We start from the raw sequence: 25,102 nt of genomic DNA on the forward strand, positions 1-25,102 counted from the left end.
CGAGTTCAAATAGGAGGTCATGAACGCGCATCACAGAACAGAGCAAGGCGAGCATTAGAGCTTATCAAACTTAAACTTTGTCAATTTTTTTTTAAATGAGCGATCATTTCGCTTTATAAGACCCTTATTCATCGTCTGCAATCATTGTAAGCCCTTTGAACAGTTTGCACTGAAACGGTCTTTTGGACCTTGAACCATTTGGACCCCATTGAAGTCCATTGGAATGTTTTCATCAAAAACCTTAATTTCTTTTCGACTGAAGAAAGAAAGACATGGACATCTTGGATGACATAGGGGTGTGTAAATTATCACCAAAAGTTTTTTTTTAAGTGAACTACTCCTTTAAGGTTTTTGATAAAAACATTCCAGGATTTTCTCCATATAATGGACTTCAATGGGGTCCAAATGAGAGTTTCAGTGCAGCTTCAAAGGGCTTTAAACGACACCAGACGATGAATAAGGGTCTTATTTAGGACCCTTTCGAGTCATGACTCGAAAAAAGATCACGAGAGATCACAAGATCAGGAGAGTCACGAACGCGCATCACAGAACAGGGCGAGCATTTGTGCTTATAAAACTTAAACTTTGTTATTTATTTTTGAAATGGCCGCTCGTTTCGCTTGTTAAGACCCTTATTCATCGTCTGGTGTCGTTTAAAGCCCATTGAAGCTGCACTGAAACTCTCATTTGGACCCCATTGAAGTCCATTATATGGAGAAAATCCTGGAATGTTTATCAAAAACCTTAATTTCTTTTCGACTGAAGAAAGAAAGACATGGATATCTTGGATGACATGGGGGTGAGTAAATTATCAGCAAACGTTTTTTTTTTGTGAACTACTCCTTTAAGCTTAACACGCATGTTTGAACCGTTTTAACTGAAGTGCCAATGTCTCAGGATGCACACCAGCAATGTTTTTTTTCCCTAGGCATGTTTATAAAAGCTACTTAAATGTCCTAATTGAATTTAAGACTTAATCTAAGCCCTGTCTGTGAAACCAAGCCTTTAATGTGTTAAAGGTCTACCAGAAACAATGACTCGTTTTCTTCAAACGCATGTCTATGTCTGACTTCTACATTAATAATACATAAAATAAGAGTACATTCAGCCTCACATCTGCTGTAATGATGGTGACAGCTGAGCAAAAGATGGTGAAGAAAGAAAAACAGATGACTTTAGAGCACATCTTTGTCAAAGGGCGGCTGGATTCCCTCCTGATAAGTGTCATATCGAAGATTTACGACTCCGTTGGGTCGACTGCTGTATCTGTGCCAAGCAAGCAGACAGAGACCAGGAGCCAGCCCATAATAATAAACAAGTCTTAGATCTTCTCTCTGTCAAACAGCAGCTGATCCACTCGATTGTGTGCGCGTGTTTTGGAGGGCGGCCTGTCCCGGGGGTCTTTTTCCTCACGACGCTTATTTGTTTTTGCTCATTCGTGACCAGAGCTGGGATTGGGAATCGAGACCTGGTTAAATTTTTATGTCAATGTATTTATATCTCAAAAGCACGCCTCTCCTCAACAACACTCATGATTTGAGGAAATCATGTCTGGAGCTCAAACGCTGCAGGGTGACACGCTGAAGTTTAATGTCTAAACCGCATTTACTTTATAGCCCTTAATCCTGTAATTGTGGACAAATGTGGGCACAGAGGACTCCGGTGTGAACCTAATCTTTATTTATTATACATGTTATATCACTGTCTTCGATAAAGTTTTGTCTATCCATTTATGGTGTTTTTATTTTTTTGGGGGGTATTTTTGAATTTATTTACTTCAAAAAGTACCATATATTTTCTATGTAAATTATGCTTATTTTTTTTATTTTTTTTAACTACATTAAAATATCATTGCAATAAGATTTTAATAAGATAAGATTTTTCGATTAATTGTTTTTAAATGTGTTCGATTCAATATCGATTCTTAAAAGCCATGAATTGATCTTTCTCCCCCCGTGTATTTCCACAAATATTGAACATATACTGTATCTGATTGACGTTAATCTTATTACTGGCCTTCTCCACTAGATGTCACCCTCTTATTTACCGAGTGCATTGTTACGATTGTTACACCGCAAACCTGTCATTCAAGGGTTAGTTCACTCAAAAATGAAAATGATGTCATAATGATGTCAGTATTTGGTACTGTGACCCGTGGCTGCGTTGCGTTCTCCTTTAGTGGTTCCGCCACTCTTTATTTATACTACGTTATTAAATCAAAATAATCGTGGTAGAAAAATGAAACTTTTGGTATTATTTTCAAATGAATAATTCAATGCTTTTAAAGCTTTTTAAGAACTCTGAATTACAGTCGTAAATCAGAAAGCAGTCGTGGTAGTCTGTCAGTAACGCTCTGTTCACTTCCTGTCTCTATGAAGCCCCTCCTTCTGAAAGCACACTGTGCTCTGATTGGTCGGCTGGATCAGTGTGTTGTGATTGGTCGAGCGCTTTGTGTTTGGGAAATGTCCCGCTCCCAACCATAACCGCCAGTTTAACACACTACTAACTAACTCAACCAGGCCCCGCCCCTTTATTCTGCACATTAATTATTTAAATGAGGAATATTGTGACATGTTAAGAAACTCAAGACTACAATGGAGGCGTTTCAGAAGTTCAGAAACACTGATATAGAAAATAACTAAGAGCTTTTTCATGATCAAACAACAACATTTCACACACTGAAGAAAGATCAACATGTAAAAAAAAAAAAAACATCACTAACAATAATAGTACTAATAATCTGAATTACACACACGCTCAAGTGTGCTTGAACCGGCAGTTTGTGGTTATTCTAGTCTCGTTTCCTCTAAATGCCCACTTGCTTTCAATGTCGTGACCATTAACTGGCGGCAGGTGCCAGCGGGCAAAACCTCTGTTCGGATCCGACGGTGCAAAGGCTTCTGGGTACGTGCCAGAACTGACGGTTGCCTGGCAACAGCCACCCCCCTCCCCCTCCACGACAACCGGCCACGGCGAACGAGTTTAAACACTGCAGTTAACAGACCTTGTTATTGAGCTTTCAGCTTCCTCTATTGAAAGATATTAGACTTGGGAGTGGGAGAGAAATGCACCCAGATAAGCCATTCACTTCTAAACCTTGAATCCTGAGCGCTTATCTAAGAAAACTAAAGAAAAACATACATTGCATTGATTTTTAAACCGCTATAATAATAACACATGGACACCATACAAATGCTGGAAAAGCGGATTAAGACAATTAGCTAAGAGACTGAAATAACAGCTGATCATTTTAGATTAATCGATTTGACAGCACTAATTATAATTAGAGATGGGCATTTAAAAAAAAATATATTGTATTCAAATATTTGGGCTCATAAAAATAGAATTCTTTTTTTTTTAAATGACGTTTTTAAAAGACAGTTTTACAATTGTCGTCACCATTTCTGAACAAGTTTTAGGCAACATAAACAAAACTACATTACATCTTAAGTGTTTTTATGGATACAGCAGCTTCCGAATCGATACGATTTTAAATGTTCAGGGCTCGTTTTAGCGTTCGGGATTTATCATGGATTCACTGCATTTACTACCAGCAAAGCAACGTAGTAAAATTCGAATAGTATTTTATTTTTCGAATAATCGAATATTCATGCACACCCCTAATTATAATACGTGTATAGTGTGTGTATATATATTATACACACGCACCAAATATTGAGGTCTGCTTTTCTGATGCATCAAATATTTGTCATGCAATAAAATGCAAATTAATTACCTAAGAATCATACAATGTGATATTCTGGATTTTTGTTTTTAGAGTCCGTCACTCACAGTTGAAGACCTATGATAAAAATTACAGACTTCTACAAGCTTTGCAAGTGGGAAAACCTGCAAAATCGGCAGTGTATCAAATACTTGTTCTCTCCACTATATATATATATACTGTATATGGCACAATGGATAAGACGCATGCCTTTGGTCGGTGTGAGAGACCCAGGTTCGAATCCACTGCGAGACACCAATGTGTCCCTGAGCAAGACACTTAACCCCCTGTTGCTCCAGAGGCGTGCGACCTCTGACATATATAGCAATTGTAAGTCGCTTTGGATAAAAGCGTCAGCTAAATTAATAAATAAATAAAAAAATTTAAAAAAATTAAAAATAATATATATATATATATATATATATTAGTGCTGTCAAACAATTAAAATATTTAATCGCGATTAATCACATTAATGTCATAGAAATTATCGCGATTAAATCGCAATTAATCACACATTTTTATCTATTCTAAATATCTCTTGATTTCTTTTTGTCCCATCATTTTTTCTAATTGTATTGCTCTTATCAACATGGAAAAGTGGATCGGCTTGCTTTGTGCAAATGTTTTTAATTATAAAAACAACATTGGCAGATACTGTGTTCAATTTCACACTAAAACATTCACACTTGGAGCAAATAATCTCTCAATGTAACACTGTCCATCAATAAAAGGGTGAAAGAAATCCTGACGAGGTCCTGATATTGACGAGAGGGCGGAGAATTTGAAATAATCACGTTAAAATGGGTTTGCGTTATGCATGTATGCGTCTGTGTGTCTGTGTGTATTATATTATATATAACATCTCTGATGTCATTGTTGATATACTGTAAGTGCTCAGGGGCGAACAGTGTATGAGCGTTTATCCTTCCACAAGCAATCTCAAAAATCACACCTGACAAACAAGAGAGCTGCCATCATTGACAACCGACTCCGTTACCGTGCCAACCGCATCCCCTGCCAACATCATCTCACATCACCCGAGCCAACGGTCCATCGCTGCTCTTTTCCCATGCAAACGCTCACCACCCCACACAGAGGAGGACAGACAGATTGTTTTATTTAGTGCCATGTCAGCATGTAAAGCTATTTAATTACAAAAATACAAATATCATAGAAATACAACACAAGTCATACTATACTTTTTTTTTTTTTTACTAACATATGATAGAAAATCCAAAACCTTTTCAGGCATAATCTTACTAAATAAGTGAAATAACTTCAAAAATGAGCATTCTACTTGTATTATACCCAGAACAGACTGACTGGACACGCAGTCGACTAAAAGCTCTTCAAAGTTTGATGCTCCGGCTCACGGCAAATGGTCTAGCGTTACTCACAAATCAAAGATGCATTTGAAGAACATGAAAACACACTCGACTAGCGGAGCCGCTCTGCGCTGTGGCTGGGCGGTGAATTTGTTGGAAAAATAAAATTAAACATTGCAAAATAATTTTAATGGGGTTTTTATTTGGCCATTGTAAAATCTATTACTCATGTTGTTTTGAACCAGTATGACACAAACGATGATTATTTCGAAAGTACAAGATGACCATTTTTATTTTTGGGTCTCTATTCCTTTAAGTTTCTGTTTTAGAGTTGATAGATTCAGATTATTTTACATGCAAGCTGCTTTTCAGCATTTCAAAGTTTCTGTTATTTGATCATCAGCTGCAATTTCATACATATATTAGTTTTGTCAAGCGATTCATTAAAAAAAAAAATCAAATTAATGAAATGATGTGGAGATTAAAAATCAAATTTGGCTGAGAAATTGCCCCCCAAAAGATCATTTAAAGTCATTTATAAATAAAAAAAGTAGCTTTAGAAATAAATATTTGATTTGATTCAACATTGAATTTAATCACACTACACTGAAAAAAATAAATATTATTAATTAAATTGTACAAATTAGAATTAATTAATATTAATTTGATTAACTATTACTCAATTCTAATTTGTTCAATTTAATAAATAATATTGCTTGTAATTTGTTCCCACAATTTTATTGATTAGATAAAGCATATTCATTTTTACAGTGTAACTGGAGTTCATGGATCAAATTTCACGTGCAAAATAAATCAATTCCAAACCCTCAATCAAAAACATTCATGGAAGTTTCTGAAGCATTTTTAAATGCATATGTAAATGTTAGCCATGCTTTTAACCTAATAAGATAATTTTCCTTTTAAATGGCAGAAAACAAACCACATAATAAACCAAGTGCAACTATGAAATTTATCTTGATATGATCACAGTGCATGATTTATTAACCACAGCGTTTATTCAACCTACAAATAGTTATAGTCGTCTCTGCAATTTAAACTGGGATTTTGCATTTAAATAAAAAAGTAAACGATTACATGATTTCCACTTTGGATGTGCAAGCTTGAATAATTTATCCTTTTTGTGTTTATACTGGCCAAACGTGTTAACTTTGGTGATCAAAACTACAATCAGCATAAGAAAAACAAGAGTAAAAATGCAAAAAAAATAATCCATATATTAGTTTAATTATTTGATACCACAAAACAACAAACGTTGCACTCTATGCTTTTGTACCTGTGCTTTCCTGAGCATGCAATCACTGCAATAAAATGCGATGCAATGTGAAATAATGTGTGATTATTAATGTGTGGGCTGCAGGCAAGGTTGCGCGATCTGTCAATGTGCAAAACTAATTAGCTAACACACATTCAGCCAGAAGGTCAGAGCGGGAGTTTAACAGAAGCTGCAGGCGCTGAGATAATCAAGTATAAAAAGAGCAGATTTTAACGCAAACACTTCTGACATGTTTAATCAATGACGAATTTGGGTATTAAATTATAACCCTCGTTCACGGCGAGACAGAAGATGAACTAGTTTACACCTGAGAGACTGTAATAAGATGATGTCATTTACTCACGTTCATGTAATTCCAAACCTGTAGGAAAACAAACGGTTGAAGAATATCCCAGTCAACCCCATAATGAAAGTGAAAGGAGACTTTTAAATAATAAAAGGCACTATAGATGTAGTCCTTGTACCTATTGTGACTCGATCGCTTTGTGTGAGGAGGAACAGACTGAAACGCAAGTTAGACGCTGTAGCTCTCAAATAAGATGCGGCACCACTGACGCTGGAGAGACACGAGACACGACAACCAATAGTGTTTAGCATCTAAAGAGACATTTTTGCTGTTTTTTATTCATTCGGTATCCAGAAATATTAAAGTCCCCCTGTAGTCAATAATTGTATCCCTTAAAACTCATCTTTGATCAGCAAAATTATATTTAAGCGTTTTTTTTTCTTTAAAAGAATATTCTTCATGCCTTAAAATAGCTTGAATGTAACGACACCCTTGCCTCATTTAGTATTCGCGGTTCTATGAATATGCAAATGAGCCTCGCCTCCACTCACTCACTCGCTCAGAGATCCACTGGTTGACGATCACACGTTGATCTGATTGGTTACAAGGTTTGTGACGTCAGAAACACCAGCGATTTCAAATGAGACCGTCTTTGGTTCACTGCAGTTTTAAAGAGAAAATACTCGATTTATGAATTTGTGGTGTTTTTAATATGCTTTAAGACAAACCACGTGCAAAGACTTCAACTTAAAAGCTGTATTTTCACCACAGGGGGACTTTCAGTATTAAAACTGCATCTCATGAACTGTAAACGCAAGATCTTTCTGTCAAGAGTTCACCAAGCTGCAATTTTTTACATATATTAGGGTTGATTACATTTTTAAAAATCAAATTAATTACATGATTTGGCGATTGATTAATTAATCACAAATTATATTCACACATTAAATTCTGGGGAATTCTGAAAAACAAAACAAAAAAACATACAGATTTGGATGATCACATTTCTATTCCCTTTAAATAGGTTTTCCCATGTATATAATCATCAGCATCTCTATCCAAAGAGACATTATCTGCTTTAGTTCAGTATTTCTCTGCAGCACTCTTCTGTAATTGTGTATTCATTCAGTTAATATGGTCTATTATGCAGTGCTGTGGTGGTTATCAGAACAGGAACTTAATGAAGCAATCTTCCCTTCCTCTGACCGTGAAATACCCCGGCCAATTACGGCGGAGTCGAGTCTGTCTTTGCTTTCTCTGATGATACGGCTTCTTTTAATGACACCATCCGATAGCTCATCCTGCATACAAATACGCAAGGAATTAGTGCCGAAACGAGCGCTTTAGAGGGAAATATTTGCTCGATCAGGGCCCAAGTGAATATCCTATTACTAGAGGTATTTTCAGGTGACACAATAGAATATTCCATGTCAGTTCAAAGGGTTTATTCTGCATTCTGATTCACAAAAGTTCCATTCTAGAATCCTTTCAGTGCTTCGACTGTTCATGTAACCTGATTTCCACGCAAATCTATTAGAAATGACACAATAGAATTTGTCTATTGTCTAGAATCAACAGATGACACAATAGAATTGTCTGTCAGTTCAAAGGGTTTATTCTGCATTCTAATTCACAAAAGTTAAATTATAGAATCCTTTCAGTGCTTCGACTGTTCATGTAACCTGATTTCCACGCAAATCTATTAGAAATGACAAAATAGAATTTTTCTATTGTCTAGAATCAACAGATGACAATAAAATTTGTCTATTGTCACAATAGAATTTGACTATTGTTTAGAATCAACAGATAAAATAATAGAATTTTCCATGTCAGTTCAAAGGGTTTATTCTGCATTCTGATTCAAAAAAGTTCGATTATAGAATCCTTTCAGTGCTTCGACTGTTCATGTAACCTGATTTCCACGCAAATCTATTAGAAATGACACAATAGAATGGGTCTATTGTCTAGAATCAACAGGTGACACAATAGAATTTGTCTATTGTCTAAAATCAACAGATAAAACAATAGAATTGTCTATACTAGAATTGTCTTTCAGTGCTTCTACTGTTCGTGTAACCTGATTTCCACGCAAAATCTGTTAGAAATGACACAATAGAATTTGTATATTGTTTAGAATCAACAGATGACAATATAATTGGTCTATTGTCTAGAATCAACAGATGACACAATAGAATTGGTCTATTGTCTAGAATCAACAGATAAAATAATAGAATTGTCTGTCAGTTCAAAGGGTTTATTCTGCATTCTGATTCACAAAAGTTCCCCTATAGAATCCTTTCAGTCCTTCGACTGTTCATGGAATCTGATTTCCACGCAAAATCTATCAGAAATGACACGGGGGTCAATAGTAAACTTTGAAAATTTTAAGAGTTATATGCTACATATAGAAATCAAATCGCCCTGAAGCCAGCGAACAGTCGGCTCATACGCTCGCCTAAGGCTGTCTATGAATAATGCATCATGGATAATTATAATAATAAACAGGCTTTGCTCAGTGCGCATGAGTGACACTACTTCTGAAGCATGAAATGCATGCAGCCGTTGAGCAAATTGCCTCTAATTCTTCCTGAATTAAAACCCTTTGAATGTAAGAATATGGTACTGAGGTAAACTGAATTCATCATCCTTCCGCTTTGAGACGAGAAAACTAAAACTAAACTGTTTTCATAGAAAAGAAACGTTACAGTGCTTTAAATCTGAGAACCAGCTAAATCAAGCACAAATGTATTACTAGCAATTAAAACTACATTAATATGCAGCCGTGATCCACTTATAATACAGTCTCCCATTCTAGATTACGTTTTTGTAACAGGAGAAAGACCTCGAGTCAGGATAAACACAGCAGTTTGTTAAATAAACACGTGGTGTTTGGTTAACACTTAAATAAACAGGTAGCTAATGTGATATTTTAAGTGTCATGCACTGAATGCCGCCGCTCTGACGATCACAGAGACAAATCCCTCCTTCCTGTTTGTTCGCGTGTTAAAACATGATCCCAGAAAGCAGAACAGCAGGATATGCCAAACATTTCCTGCTCTCAAGACTGAAGTATTGAAAACGACTCCAGATCAAACAGCAGTCTTTCCACACGGGCCAGAAAACCAGGGCCTGCCAACATGGATGCAGCCGTCTGAAAACTCGTCATAACTAATCATATCAGGGTGTTTCTCCAACTACAGGCAGCTTTATGCTGCACACTGCTTGATTTCTATTGAAGGAACACTTTTTTGGGGGGCATCAGACTTTTTTTTTTTAATGCCATTATTAATTTTTGCTACTTTACAAATGCTTCCGACTCATAGCTTTTATTGCTTTGCCCTTTAAGTCCGCAATAGCTAATCAACAAATCATGATCAATGTCACTTGCAAAGAGAAGAAATATAATAATAAGAATACATTTATTTTTCGTTCATTAAAAAACTAATTTTTAAAATATTAACATCAACAAATAAAGCAATTTTTTAAAAAAAGTGATATGTTGAAATGCAAACACTGAAGTTAGCCTATAAGCAAGGAACAGACAGAATTTCAAACCAAATATGAAAAATTCCACAAAATTCCACGTTAACGCTAGATTCAACGTTAATTGGCCAATTCCGTCCGCGATTCTGTGACCGCGGAAATCATAGGGGCCTAGCACTGGGAGCGCCCTCTGCTGTCCATAAGGTGCCTCTGCGCACCAGCCACTTCAAACCCAGCCTCCAGTATTTGGGCCACGCCTCCTTATTTGCATACAATCTTCAATCCTTAAATGCCCAATCCTAAATACCAAATTCCCAATCCTAAATAGCCAAATGACCAAATGCCCAATCCTAAATACCAGATTCCCAATCCTAAATTGCCAAATGACCAAATGCCCAATCCTAAATACCAAATTCCCAATCCTAAATCGCCAAATACCCAATCTTGAATCGCCAAATGACCAAATTCCCAATCCTAAATACCAAATGCCCAGTCCTGATTCGCAAAATGACCAAATTCCCAATCTTAAATCCCTAAATGCCCAATCTTAAATTGCCAAATGACCAAATTCCCAATCCTAAATCACCAAATACCCAATCCTGAATCGCCAAATGACCAATCCTAAATACCAAATTCCCAATCCTAAATCACCAAATACCCAATCCTGAATTGCCAAATGACCAAATGCCCAATCCAAAATCCCTAAATGCCCAGTCCTGAATCGCCAAATGACCAAATTTCCAATCCTAAACCCCTAAATGCCCAATCTTAAATTGCCAAATGACCAAATTCCCAATCCTAAATCACCAAATACCCAATCCTGAATCGCCAAATGACCAATCCTAAATACCAAATTCCCAATCCTAAATCACCAAATACCCAATCCTGAATTGCCAAATGACCAAATGCCCAATCCAAAATCCCTAAATGCCCAATCCTAAATAGCCAAATGACCAAATTCCCAATCCTAAATCACCAAATACCCAATCCTGAATTGCCAAATTACCAAATGCCCAGTCCTAAATACCAAATTCCCAATCCTAAATCGCCAAATACCCAATCTTGAATCGCCAAATGACCAAATTCCCAATCCTAAATACCAAATGCCCAGTCCTGAATCGCCAAATGACCAAATTCCCAATCTTAAATCCCTAAATGCCCAATCTTAAATTGCCAAATGACCAAATTCCCAATCCTAAATCACCAAATACCCAATCCTGAATCGCCAAATGACCAATCCTAAATACCAAATTCCCAATCCTAAATCACCAAATACCCAATCCTAAATAGCCAAATGACCAAATTCCCAATCCTAAATCACCAAATACCCAATCCTGAATTGCCAAATTACCAAATGCCCAGTCCTAAATACCAAATTCCCAATCCTAAATCGCCAAATACCCAATCTTGAATCGCCAAATGACCAAATTCCCAATCCTAAATACCAAATGCCCAGTCCTGAATCGCCAAATGACCAAATTCCCAATCTTAAATCCCTAAATGCCCAATCTTAAATTGCCAAATGACCAAATTCCCAATCCTAAATCACCAAATACCCAATCCTGAATCGCCAAATGACCAATCCTAAATACCAAATTCCCAATCCTAAATCACCAAATACCCAATCCTGAATTGCCAAATGACCAAATGCCCAATCTAAAATCCCTAAATGCCCAATCCTAAATAGCCAAATGACCAAATTCCCAATCCTAAATCACCAAATACCCAATCCTGAATTGCCAAATTACCAAATGCCCAGTCCTAAATACCAAATTCCCAATCCTAAATCGCCAAATACCCAATCTTGAATCGCCAAATGACCAAATTCCAAATCCTAAATACCAAATGCCCAGTCCTGAATCGCCAAATGACCAAATTCCCAATCTTAAATCCCTAAATGCCCAATCTTAAATTGCCAAATGACCAAATTCCCAATCCTAAATCACCAAATACCCAATCCTGAATCGCCAAATGACCAATCCTAAATACCAAATTCCCAATCCTAAATCACCAAATACCCAATCCTGAATTGCCAAATGACCAAATGCCCAATCCAAAATCCCTAAATGCCCAGTCCTGAATAGCCAAATGACCAAATTCCCAATCCTAAATCACCAAATACCCAATCCTGAATCGCCAAAAGACCAATCCTAAATACCAAATTCCCAATCCTAAATCACCAAATTCCCAATCCTAAATCACCAAATGCCCAATCCTAAATCGCCAAATGACCAAATGCACAATCCTGAATACCAAATTCATTTTCGACTTATACTTTTAGTTTCAAGTTTAGACTTTTAGTTTTCGTTTAAGACTTTTAGTTTTCAATAATACCTCCATACCCATCATGCCTTTTGTCTAGCCATTAGGAGAACTAAAACTACACAAACATTTCCCTTTTCTGTCTGATTTTCAATTCAGCATAACAGCCTTTATTCGACACAGATGATCAAGACCTTTCTCTGCCCTCATGAATATGCATATCATCCCTGCTGCAGTTAATGGTCAGAGGCTGAGAAATGACTGGCGCGGATTCCCTCAGGACCGTAATGCTAATCAACAGCAGATTTATTCCCGGGAAGGAGAGGTGACATTCCCATCAGCTGCTGAGGCAAGCAACTTAGTGAATCTCACAGCGCAGAAACATGTAAAAAAATTGTTCATGATAAATGAGGTATATGTGAAGAGTTCAGACGTAAAAGCCGCTAAACGGAAACGATAGTGTGCGAATGCTCTCCGCACATAGTGTATACGTTCATCAAACACTTTAGCTTCAAATCCCAACGTCAGCCCATTCAGAAATACCATTCGTTGGCAGAAACCAGCAAAATCCTCTAAATCCACAGAAACCAATCAGAAGACTCGAATCGAATCATATGATTTCAAGATGCCGGTGTGCGTTTGAGCTGGCGTTCAAGTGACGATCATCATGTTTTGTCCTTATAAGTAAACACAACATTGTTTCTTGTGTTGCTGTAAAAATCTGACAACGGGATAAAAAAAAACAAAAAACTTTAAAATCAACATGACATCATGACTTTTGCGTAAACATATACGCCACTTTCGAGTCAGGTGGCGTGTTATCTCTACGCATTTTGAGCTATCCGCGTGTATGCGTATATGTCTAACGTCCGCGTCATTCCGCGTGTCTGTACACGCAGTCAAATCTCCAGTCATAAATGCCATTAACCCCAGTGACGGTTAAGTTTAGGGATGGGGTTGAGGTAAGTCATATATTTATATAACGTTAATAAACACGCTGAAAGGCGATTATGCGTCTTGATAGCACGCCAAAAATGGAAATACGAATTGGCGTGTCATACACACGCTACTTCATGAGATCAGTCTGTTAAAATGATCTTTAAAACTTTGCAGACCTGTAACATTCACAAATGGCTATACTTTATTAAGCTAATAATCAAAAAAAGTAGTTCTTTCTTACAAGAAAGTAATAACTTTAATCAATTAAATGCATTTCTGATGTGTTTATATACACGTTTAACACACTTCCTCATAACGCCTAGCCAAAACAAGCCGTCTAACGCTGAAAAGTCTGTCACCAACACAGTTACGTCCTGCCGCCTGACCACAATTACCTCACGCAGACTGAATTTAGCCATCCGGCGTGGCCTGCTGGTTCTCCGTCATTCACTCCCTGTAAAACTGCAGCTGGTTTCACGACGCCTTGCAACTGGCAATATGCAGCATGAAAAAAAAGTGTTACAGTATTTATTCCTGGACCTCAGCATTCAGTCTCAAACGGCGCCTGTGGTTCTCTTTGTTGACGAAATCCTATTACTGTCGGTTCAGCTCACAGGCACAAAAACCTGCGCACAAATATCGAAAGAACACCCACAGCTTGCTTTTGGAGCCGGCGTAAACTCAATATCAATTTGGAGACGATCTTAGGATCTTAGTGATACGGGGAGAGTTCTCTCTCTCTGACAAAAACGGCTCGATCCTCGCTCGTATAGAGCGAACAGCTTAGAAAGATATGATTTAATATTATTACATTGGCATATGGTGCATCACTCGTCTAGCAGAAGGGACACATTTCTCAGGTGTGAATGAAGTTATAGGATAATGATATGGGCTAATCTATCTCACTGTCATGAAGATTTTAGTGTTTTTGCTTCAGGCTATATAGTTACAGACATCGATTTATTCTGAAAGCACTGATATTATCTTAATCCAACGATATCCATCTCTTAATCTAAACTTTGGATTGAAACTCCACATGTGAATTAAGTGCGGTTACATTTCTAAGTGATCAGGACTTACCGCAGCAGTTTGCGTGTATCATGCATTGCTTCCCCCCTAATTTATTCTTTGCGAAATTGAGTAAATATTGCAAATCGTTCAGATAAGAAAGCCATGAATTATTTTATGACACCAGCCAAAGCATAACTGCATAATATCATAACTGTAGTAAACCTGCTGTTTAGAAAATAAATATATGAAGAGTTCAGATGCAAAAGCCATTTGAAATTTTCTTCTTTAATGATCATTTTTTATCAAGCTTGTATATTTAAGTTCAGTAATTTCACTTAAATGGCAATGAAAATTACCTATTAATTGTCATTTAAGTGAAATTAAATATACAAGCTTGATAAAAGAAAATTTCAAACGGCACTTAGAGGCTTTTGCATCTGAACTCTTCATATATACACATTTAAAAAAATAAATATGCTTAAAAAGTAACAACAGCATTACAGCCACGAAAAACAATTATACAGGTGAAACTCGGTTGTGCAATTTCAGTAATTCGACTTAAAAGGTGAAACTAATATATTATATACACTCATAACATGCAAAGTGAGATATTTCAAGCCTTTATTTGTTATACTTTTGATGATTATGGCTGATAAACCTTTTCACAATATTCTAATTGTGACTTTTGGGGCCATAAGAGTCACATTTATAACAAATAAAGGCTTGAAATATCTTACTTTGCATGTTATGAGTGTATATATTAGTTTTAGCTTTTTAGTTGGTCAATTACTGAACTTTTGCACAATATTATTCACATGTAAATAACTAAATCATATTTTATTTCATTTTTTTTTATTTAGCCCTAATGTCATGATGCTCTCTACATATTGGCCATTATAAAACAAAACATAACCGCAACTAAAACCACTGCACATCAATGCCTTCGTCCCTCAAAACGCCTAATCTGAATAGATCCGGGCAATAGAAAGGAATTATCCAATCTCTCTCGTGCCGCTTTTCAGGATCGCTCTGAAATTTAGTCTCTGAACGCGAGGGCTAGTGGGTAATTATTCTCTTGATACAAACATAAGGGCAAAGAATGACAAAGTCACTTCCAGTTGTGCGCTTTATTATAGTCTGGCTTTTCCTCCAGGGAGTCCCAGTCACTCTCCTCAGCGCGAGCCTGACAGCCTCATCAACACACAATAACCATTATCCTCTCTCGCCCATTATCTCTCTCACACACACAAAGAGCAGCCCGTTTAGAAACACCACACGCTCACCTGCAGTTCGGTGGAGGGTCAAGTGTGATTTCTGCAAGCTCCTTCTGAATCCTGCAACACAAGAAAGCATGCATTTGTTCAACAGAGATCAGGAGGCCACGAACATTAAAGCTAGACCGCTTCATTTTACTCTGTACAAGAGCGACAACCACATTGTGAAATCAAATTCAGCTGCGTTTACCTAAAATCATCCATTATTGATTCATCTTAGTTAAGATCCAAGATTGTACATGTCTTTCTTTTTTTCAGTCGAAAAGAAATTAAGGTTTTTGATGAAAACATTCCAGGACTTTCTCCATATAATGGACTTCAATGGGGTCCAAACGGTTCAAGGTCCAAATGAGAGTTTCAGTGCAGCTTCAAAGGGCTTTAAACGACACCAGACGATGAATAAGAGTCTTATCAAGAAAAATGAGCGGTCATTTAAAAAATAAATAAAAAAGTTTATGTTTTATAAGCTCAAATGCTCGCCTTGCTCTGTTCTGCGTTGCGTGTTCGTGACTCTCCCGTTCGAACTCGTTCATCAAACTGAACAAATCTTTTTCATTCAGTCATTTGGTTCATTCAACGAACAAAACTTACAAGTTGACTCTGGAAAAGATTCGTTCATTTTGAAGAACGAGTTCGAACAGGAGAGTCACGAACGCGCATCACAGAACAGAGCAAGCCGAGCATTAGAGCTTATAAAACGTAAACTTTTTTATTTCTTTTTTTTAAATAAGCAATCGTTTCGCTAGATAAGACCCTTATTCATCATCTAGAATCGTTTAAAGCCCTTTGAAGCTGCACTGAAACTCTCTTTTGGACCTTGAACCGTTTGGACCCCATTGAAGTCCATTATATGAATGTTTTCATCAAAAACCTTAATTTCTTTTCGACTGAATAAAGAAAGACGTGGACATCTTGGATGACATGGGGGCGAGTGAATTATCAGCAAAAGTTTTTTTTAAAAGTGAACTACTCCTTTAACTAATGAACCTTATTGTAAAGTGTTACCAATCAATGTAATGTGTGTGAACTGATCTCATACATTACACGTCTTCTGTCAAAAATGCACTCAGGTTAAACCAGAATTTCGATTGGCGTTTGTTTTTTAAATGCATTTAAAAGCAGTTAAACTTTATAATTTTTTTTTTAATACACATTTATGTCACCGTCCTATTCTGCGAGCGACACCTGTTGTTATCTCCGAGGTCACGGCGTGTGAAATCAAGCGTTTTTGTTTTTTCAGTTCCATAAAACTAAGACTAAGACTCTCTCTCTCTCACACACACACACACACACACACACACACATACACACACAGTAACTGCGATGATGCCTGTTACTTAAATGCACGTTTCCTTCGACAGGAAACCATAGATCAAAACATCAACCATGAGTAGTGGGCTGCTGTTTGTGGGTGTTTAAGCCACACTATATCACTGAAAAGCAGCAATAAGTGTAAGTTGTTCAGACGATAAAGTGATTTATGACACCAGACAAAAAGTAACTGTCGTGCATGAATAAATGTACACCTACTGTTTAAAACAAGGCTTGGGAATTACACACACTCACTGAATTTATTGCATAATATATTATAATGAATTATATAGTTTTGTTTTCCAGTTATATTGTAATTGCATACAATTTATCCGAGTTTTATAGTTCTGGATGAAATCTGAATTCATTGCATTACCAGTATTTGGATGCAATAAGATTTTTAATTGCATAAATATATTCTTTGCTTTACTATTAACTATTGCTTTAAGTGTTTACGTGGAATCGGAGATCTCTGCACAAGCTAATTGTAATTGTTCTGATGTTTTGGCCTTTAAAATGAACACAGCTTTCATGAACAAACACCTTTGATGTTGACGTCTGAACCCCAAGGCTTCCTGAATTGTGTAACGTCAAGAAGACAAAAAACATCCGCAGTCCAAATGGGAATGTTTGGATCTTGATATGCTCTCGGCAGCAGAAGGAACAGGATTGTGCCGTCGCTGTTATAAAAAGCACTGTGTCCCAGCAAAGCTTTGCTCAACTGATTGCATAATGCCATCGTACCGCAGTCGGGCCTTCAGAGAATCTACACATGCCAGCAAGGCCCGTTCAGAGAATGCGTGTAGAGAACAATAGAAGTGAATGTAGAGCGATTGAAGTGATCCCTCTGGTGTAAAAGCATCCAAACATGTTATTATGTTTGCAAGTTGAAAGCTTTGAACGTCTGCAAAAGAGAATTTTTTCTTATAGTACAGACCCAATGCATCTCTCAACCGGTGGTCTGCATCTCAGGGAAAACCAACCATATAATCATGCTCATAAACTTTAAAAAAAGAAATGTTACTGACAAACAAAAGCCATGCATCCAAATCAATTCTAATTAAATACAAAAAAAAAAAAAACGCCAAAACTACAAGCCGATTTGCTCTTTTTTAAAAGGGTTCAAACCCTGACATAATGCAAAACTAAATAAGACAGTAATTTGCTACATTTCTACAATAAAAACGGTAACACTTTACAATAAGGTTCATTTATTAAACATTAGTTAATGTATTAACTAACATGAACTAACCATTTGTTACTGTATTTGTTATTCTTTGTTAATACAAATCTAGCTGTTCATTGTTGTTCATGTTAGTTCACAGTGCGTTAACTAATGTTAACAAGATTTTTAAAAAGTATTAGTAAATGTTGAAATTAACATTAACAAAGATTAATAAATGCTGTAGAAGTATTGTTCATTCTTTGTTAATGTTAACTAATGTAGTTAACTAATGAACCTTATTGTAAAGTGTTACCATAAAAACATGTTGAAATGTATTCCAAATCTAAAAAAAAAAAAAAAAAAAAAAAACAAAGACTACCACTATGATTAGATGTAGCTGAACACTTACTCAAGCGTTAAGGTCCGTTCACATCAATGACGATAACTATACTGGCCTTTACTCATGCAATTATGTTACTAACTAGCTACGGGACAAGGAATAATTTTGTTCTGTAATGCAAGCGTGGACCATATGTCATCATACACGGCAGTGAATTCTGAACACTCGTTTTATGACGACACTTTACAAAATGAAAAATGTTGTTGTTTGTGTTTTTTAGGATATTGATTTGAGGCCCTGTTTACACACCTGGTATTAAGATGCGCTTTGGTCGATCGGATCACAAGTGGACGAGGCTAAATACAGCTTGTGAAGGGTTTTGAATAAGTGACTCAAGGATTGAGAAATGTCCACTAACTATGGACATAGTGTGCTTGACGTCACCCGTGAACGCGTGTGAACCCACGCCCTTATTATGCAACACTTTAAGGCTTAATATAATTTAAACAGATGAGTTATAAAAATACCGCTTTTTGCACCCGACTGCAAACATATTTTTTCTGCAGTAAAGTTGGGCATTTTAACATGGAGGATTATGGGATTTACAGGCTTTTGCAGCTAGTCGACGAATTACAGTTTAAGTCACTTTGATTCAAGAAAAAGACCGTCAAGTTGCCGGTAGGGCTTTGACCCCGAACTGCGTTATTCGAATAGAATTGAAATATTTAAAAAAATAATTATATTCGAAGAAGCCTTTAATATTCAAACCTGTTATGGGCATTCATTTGTGTAAATGTGTTTGCTTGTAAACGTTGTTTTCAATTCCGATTCCGAGGCTTTTTCTTGGCTAGTGAAGTTGTGAATCGCGAGCTCATTAGCAAGGCAATTATTGGTCATCTGGGCTCGTGTAGGTGGCGTTAGTGTCCTGGTAGTATTTTGTATATCAAAACAATGGCCGCGCCAACGCCCACAACAACAACTCCTCACGAGAAGTTCGAAATCTACACTCCTGACAATTTAAAAAGCAATCGTACATTTTAGCAGGTATTCGTTCACTGTTAGCATCATTCTGTGAACCATAAGCCCAGGCTTCTTTAATCATTTGACGTCGATGAGCTAACGTTAGACCACCGAAGTTTTAGTCATCATGAAAACAAACAAAGCGGTGCGTAATGGAGTGCATCAGAGCAGCATCAAGGGTATCATATACATTGCCGAAAATCTCTTATTTGCATCTTAAGTTTATTGGCAATAATAATAATGACAGGTTTGCAAAAAGTGTAGAACTCGTCTCAAAACACATCTCCAGCAGGAACTCGATTAAACGCATCTGATTGGCCGATGCGTTCAACAGACGTGTCTGTGATTGGCTACAATGCTCAACGCTGCAAAAGCTTGCAAACTTGGTTCATTCAACGAACGAATTGACTCGAATTTTGATGAACGAGTTACACAGAACAGAGCAAGCCGAGCATTTGAGCATATAAAACTTAAACTTTGTTATTTATTTATTAAATGAGCGATCGTTTCGCTTGATAAGACCCTTATTCATCATCTGAAATTGTTTAAAGGCCTTTGAACAGTTTGCAGTTTGCACTGAAAGTGTCTTTTGGACCTTGAACCGTTTGGACCCCATTGAAGTCCATTATATGGTGAAAAATCCTGGAATGTTTTCATCAAAAACCTTAATTTCTTTTCGACTGAAGAAAGAAAGACATGGACATCTTGGATGACATGGGGGTGAGTAAATTATCAGCAAAAGTTTTTTTTAAAGTGAACTACTCCTTTAATGGTCAAAATATTAATATACAGTACAAACGAATTACGAGTATGATTTTTGGGCAAAAGTCAAAGCCCTAGTTTCCGGCCGCTTGGTCCTAACTAACGAAATCCAGGTCCTGAAGCAAAACACCAATCAAACAGACTGGTTGGTTACCTCTTGGCACTGGTGGAGAGTTTGGCTGCAGTTTTACTGGAGATCTTGGTCTCCTTCTTCTTGGGCACGACCAGATCTCGCTCCTGCTGAGGAGGTGCCGTCTCTCGCTGCTCGATATCCGAACTCCCTCCGCTGGTGCTGGGGCTGTCATCTGGTCTCTGCACCTCACTAGACATCTTGGCCCTGGACAAACAGCAGGATTCACACACGATTACATTAGCAGACCGCCGGGTGAAGTCACTGGGGTATGAAGTCAATAGTTGTCTTAATTCCAGCTGTGCTGAATTATAAAACAGTGATCCCACACTGGAGTAAAATACAGAGGAATCGGATTAGGCCAACTCTCAATGAGAGGGGTTTTTATACTCTGTAAAACTAACCTTAGGTCTGAATATTGAGCTGTAATTCATCATAATAACACAGAAATTAACTTCTGTGTAAATCATTCATGAAAACAGACCATACACACCATTTTTGTTGATATTCACTTTCTTAAAGGAGTAGTTCACTTAAAAAAAAAAAAAAAAAAAAAAAAAACCTTTTGCTGATAATTTACTCACCCCCATGTCATCGAAGATATCCATGTCATTCTTTCTTCAGTCGAAAAGAAATTAAGGTTTTTGATGAAGACATTCCAGGATTTTCTCCATATAATGGACTTCAATGGGGTCCAAACGGTTCAAGGTCCAAAAGATAGTTTCAGTGCAGCTTCAAAGGGCTTCAAATGATTCCAGACGACGAATCAAGCGAAACGGTCGCTCATTTAAAAAAAAAAAAAAAAAAGTTTAAGTTTTATAAGCACAAATGCTCGCCTTGCTCTGTTCTGTGATGCGGGTTCGTGACTCTCCTGTTCGAACTCGTTTATCAAATGAACAAATCTTTTTTTGTGTCATTTTGTTTATTCAACGAACGAAATGAACGAGTTGACTCTGGAAAAGATTCGTTCATTTTAATGAACGAGTTCGAACAGGAGGGTCACAAACGCGCATCACAGATGAGCATTTGAGCTAAAAACTTAAACTGCTTTTTTTTTTTTAAAATGAGCGCTCGTTTCACCAGATAAGACCCTTATTCATCATCTAGAGTCGTTTAAAGCCCTTTGAACAGTTAGCAGTTTGCACTGAAACTGTCTCTTGGACCTTGAACCGTTTGGACCCCATTGAATTCCATTATATAGAGAAAAAAAATCCAGGAATGTTTTCATCAAAAACCTTAATTTCTTTCCGACTGAAGAAAGAAAGACATGGACATCTAGGATGACATGGGATCCGTGAGTAAATTATCAGCAAAAGATTTTTTTAAAAAGTGAACTATTCCTTTAAGCACGTCGTTTCTATGCGCTTCATGCATAAAAATCAGTGTAGATTTCAACCTAAGGGCAGATGTTTTCAGATTTATCCCAATCCCAGTCTGTGGAAGATTAAAATAAATGAATCCCACAAAACAGAATTTCTAAAAGAAACCATTCATTAAACATAATGCTGTCACTGCAACAATTAATACGACAATGGTTTCACACAACAATGCAATTGGACCCCATTTACTTCTGGTCTCATTGTGCACGTTATTGCAAACAACAAAACTATGAAATGTGTTTCATGCAAATATTGAAATGCATCCAGAAATACATGATGGGTTGCACACAGCATTATACGCTGCATCCGTTCAGTTAGATTAAGATTGTCGCCGTAACGTGGCCCCACTTTTCGTTCAAGAGGAATTTAAAGCAGGCATTTCCTGTACGCTCACAGGAAGCGCACAAATGAAATAATACTCTAGTATTTTCTCCCAGACATTTGATCAGTCAAATCATGATTTCAGATGTTTATCTGATCTGTGATGCGTCTCGTTTCTGACGACGAGGAGAAATTCCTTCAGATGTTATCGGTATCTTTAAAAGCCACACGAGTCCAGCTAATAAATACCTATGGAATCTGCGCTCCGGCACCGCATTTAAACACATAAAAGATGCATGGTGTGGAGAATAGAGAGACCTCACTTCAAAAGTAGCCCGAGATCCCCGAGCCGGGTGTTAGGTCAGCGCTTTTTTAGATCCAAGTCGTAAATGATCAAGGATAGACCAACAGGAAGGTATTAACACTTCTGAGAGTGGATTTTACGGGTCAACTCGTTTTGTGATAATGTGGGAAATGAGTCATAAAACATTTAAATTGCAGCGTGCAATGCAGTCATGCCAGAGAGTTAATAGCTCAGAGTCCAAATACAGTCTTTTTATGCCACAATACTCTCCGCTTACGGTCCTGTTGAGTTATTTCCCCTTCAAATACAACGGGTTTCATTTCAGTCACAGATAAATCACATCAACGTGCGAGTCTCGGATTCTGTTTGGCGACCTTTAGTCCCTGGTTCACTCATTCAGGGGTAATGCTTAAGATCCGGAGTGAAATTGAAAGGCTAACCCTCACACGATGCACACGGTCCTTCAGTGCAAAAGAGTAATTCTGGGCAAAATTCATCATGTTATGTAGCTATTTATCAATTTAAGTATGTAGAAATACCTCATTGGGTTGAAATGAAACAACCCAAATTATTTCAATGCATGTTTCTGGTGTTAATGTGCACATTATTTCAAATAAGTATTTTTTTTGTGAGATCCCAAAGTACACATTTGCTGTAAAGGTACCAATGTACTGTACACTCTCAGAAAAAAGGTACGAAAGCTGTCACTGGGGCTGTACCTTTTGAAAAGGTAAACTTTTGTCCATTTCAGGTGCTAATATGTACATTTTAGGTGCTAATATATACATTTCAGGTGCTAATATGCACATTTTATGTGCTAATATATACATTTCAGGTGCTAATATATACATTTCAGGTGCTAATAAGTACATTTTACGTGCTGATATACATTTCAGGTGCTAATATGTACATTTTAGGTGCTAATATATACATTTCAGGTGCTAATAAGTACAGTTTAGGTGTTAATATGTACATTTCAGGTGCTAATATGTTCATTTTACGTGCTGATATACATTTCAGGTGCTAATAAGTACAGTTTAGGTGTTAATATGTACACTTTAGGTGCTAATATGTACCGCCAAGGTACCAATGTACAGACTTTGGGTACAAAAGTGTACCTTTTGAGCAGGTACAGCCTCAGTGAAAGCTTTTGTTTTCTTTTTTTCTGAGAGTGTAGCGTAATGAGGATTTGTATATATTGTGCTATGGATATACATTAGAACATACACTGCCTGGACAAAATGTAAATAGGCAAATACATAAGGGTCTGTGATTGGATGATTATTGCAGTGATTATTATGTTTCTAGCATTTTAGATGTTTGGCAGCAACCCTAAATGAAAGAGTGTTTATGTAGGAAGACGCATCATGGCCATATTCCAGGAGGACAATGTCAAAATTCATCAGGCTCAGATTGTGAATGAATGATTCATTTTTCACTCATGAATCTAGACGTTAAAATCATTGAACGTGTTTGGGATGTGCTGGAGGAGACTTTACAGAGTGCTGGACTCTACAAGATCTTAACCAAAAATGATGGAAATATCACCACATTTATTCCCAGTCAGATTTAGAATAACTGTTACCAAACATATTTATGCTGGAACCATGATAACCACTGCAAGAATGATCCAATCATAGACTCTTAAGCATTTGCATATTTAAATCCAAACCGGGACTTTGTGTGTGTGTGCCTGGCCAGTGTATTTAGAATATTTACATAAGGCACCACCAAATTACAATAGAAGGGTAGCATTTTAAGTTCACAAACATAACCTTTAGGGGTGTATACTGACAAAATGCACGAATATATACGTACTTTGCAATTATACACACATTTTCCATCTAACAGAACAACAGAACACCCCAAAAGGGCTGTCAGCACAATTATATCAAGGGCTTTCTCCATTTTAAGTACACATAGATGCCTTGCTATATCTAGTGTACACTACAATGTGAAGGGAATCATTGAAGCACCTGGCAGCCTGTCAGACAGAAACCCCGCTGTTGCCGCATCTGCACGCGCGCGTTATTCAGGAGCGTCTATTTATGCGGGAGGCCGCGAGCGCCGCTCGATCCCGCAACAAAACACACACCGATCAAACGCACCCGTCGAACCGCATCGAGCTTCCGCGGGGATATTTTCCCAAACGTGAGGGCAAAACAACGTAACGATTCACCCGTGGTGACCACGATGAACAGCTGCCTCGGCACAAAGGAGAAGCCTCGTCCCGCACATCCCCGCACACCGAGGGGGGAAAACAACCACTTTTGCGGGACATTTAGCGAGTTTTCACGCGCGGTCGAAGGGCTCTGACGGACAGGCGAGGATATTTACCTGCCGAGCGGCCGTCGATGTGGCGTCCCGATTCGCTTTTTCTGGATGATACCGTGTAGTCAGAGTCGGGCCGTCCGCTCGTTCTCGTCTCGTCGCTATTTAACTGAAGGTAGCAGAAAAAAAGCGATTACAGAAACTGAAGCAGCCGGACCGCCTCTACGCGCGCTCCCGACTCGGCAGTGCACGCGCAGCGCGTGCGCTTTCGCGTCCGTGTGTGAGTGTGAAATTGTGAGAGGAAATATTTCTAACATTTCCTCGCTAATTTAGAATATCCCTCTAATAAAGAGGCTTCATAAACTAGTTTAATTAAATATTGGAAATGAAAACAAGACCTGCCATGACTAAAAAGTAATTTCATTCAAAATAACATGGTAAAATTGACACATTCATCACAAAAAATAAAGAAAATAAATTTACTGTATTTGAAGGAGATTT

At 37.4% G+C, this 25,102-nt stretch overlaps 1 protein-coding gene across 1 annotated transcript in view; it reads right to left on the reverse strand.

The window, feature by feature from the left end:
• ube2e2 (ubiquitin-conjugating enzyme E2E 2) overlaps positions 1 to 24,840 on the reverse strand; it is a 36,764-nt gene extending 11,924 nt beyond the window's left edge. Inside the window, exons 1-3 of the mRNA XM_039688863.2 lie at positions 24,668 to 24,840; positions 20,351 to 20,533; positions 15,608 to 15,658 (exon numbers count right to left, since the gene is read on the reverse strand). Coding sequence (XP_039544797.1) covers positions 15,608 to 15,658; positions 20,351 to 20,526 — 227 coding nt within the window. The 5' untranslated portion in view covers positions 20,527 to 20,533; positions 24,668 to 24,840. The remainder of the gene's footprint in view (positions 1 to 15,607; positions 15,659 to 20,350; positions 20,534 to 24,667) is intronic.
• Positions 24,841 to 25,102: the final 262 nt, after the last annotated feature.

The sequence above is a fragment of the Pimephales promelas genome, chromosome 12 (assembly GCF_988280905.1).
Source record: "Pimephales promelas chromosome 12, fPimPro1.hap1.1, whole genome shotgun sequence".
Classification (NCBI taxonomy): Eukaryota; Metazoa; Chordata; class Actinopteri; order Cypriniformes; family Leuciscidae; genus Pimephales; species Pimephales promelas.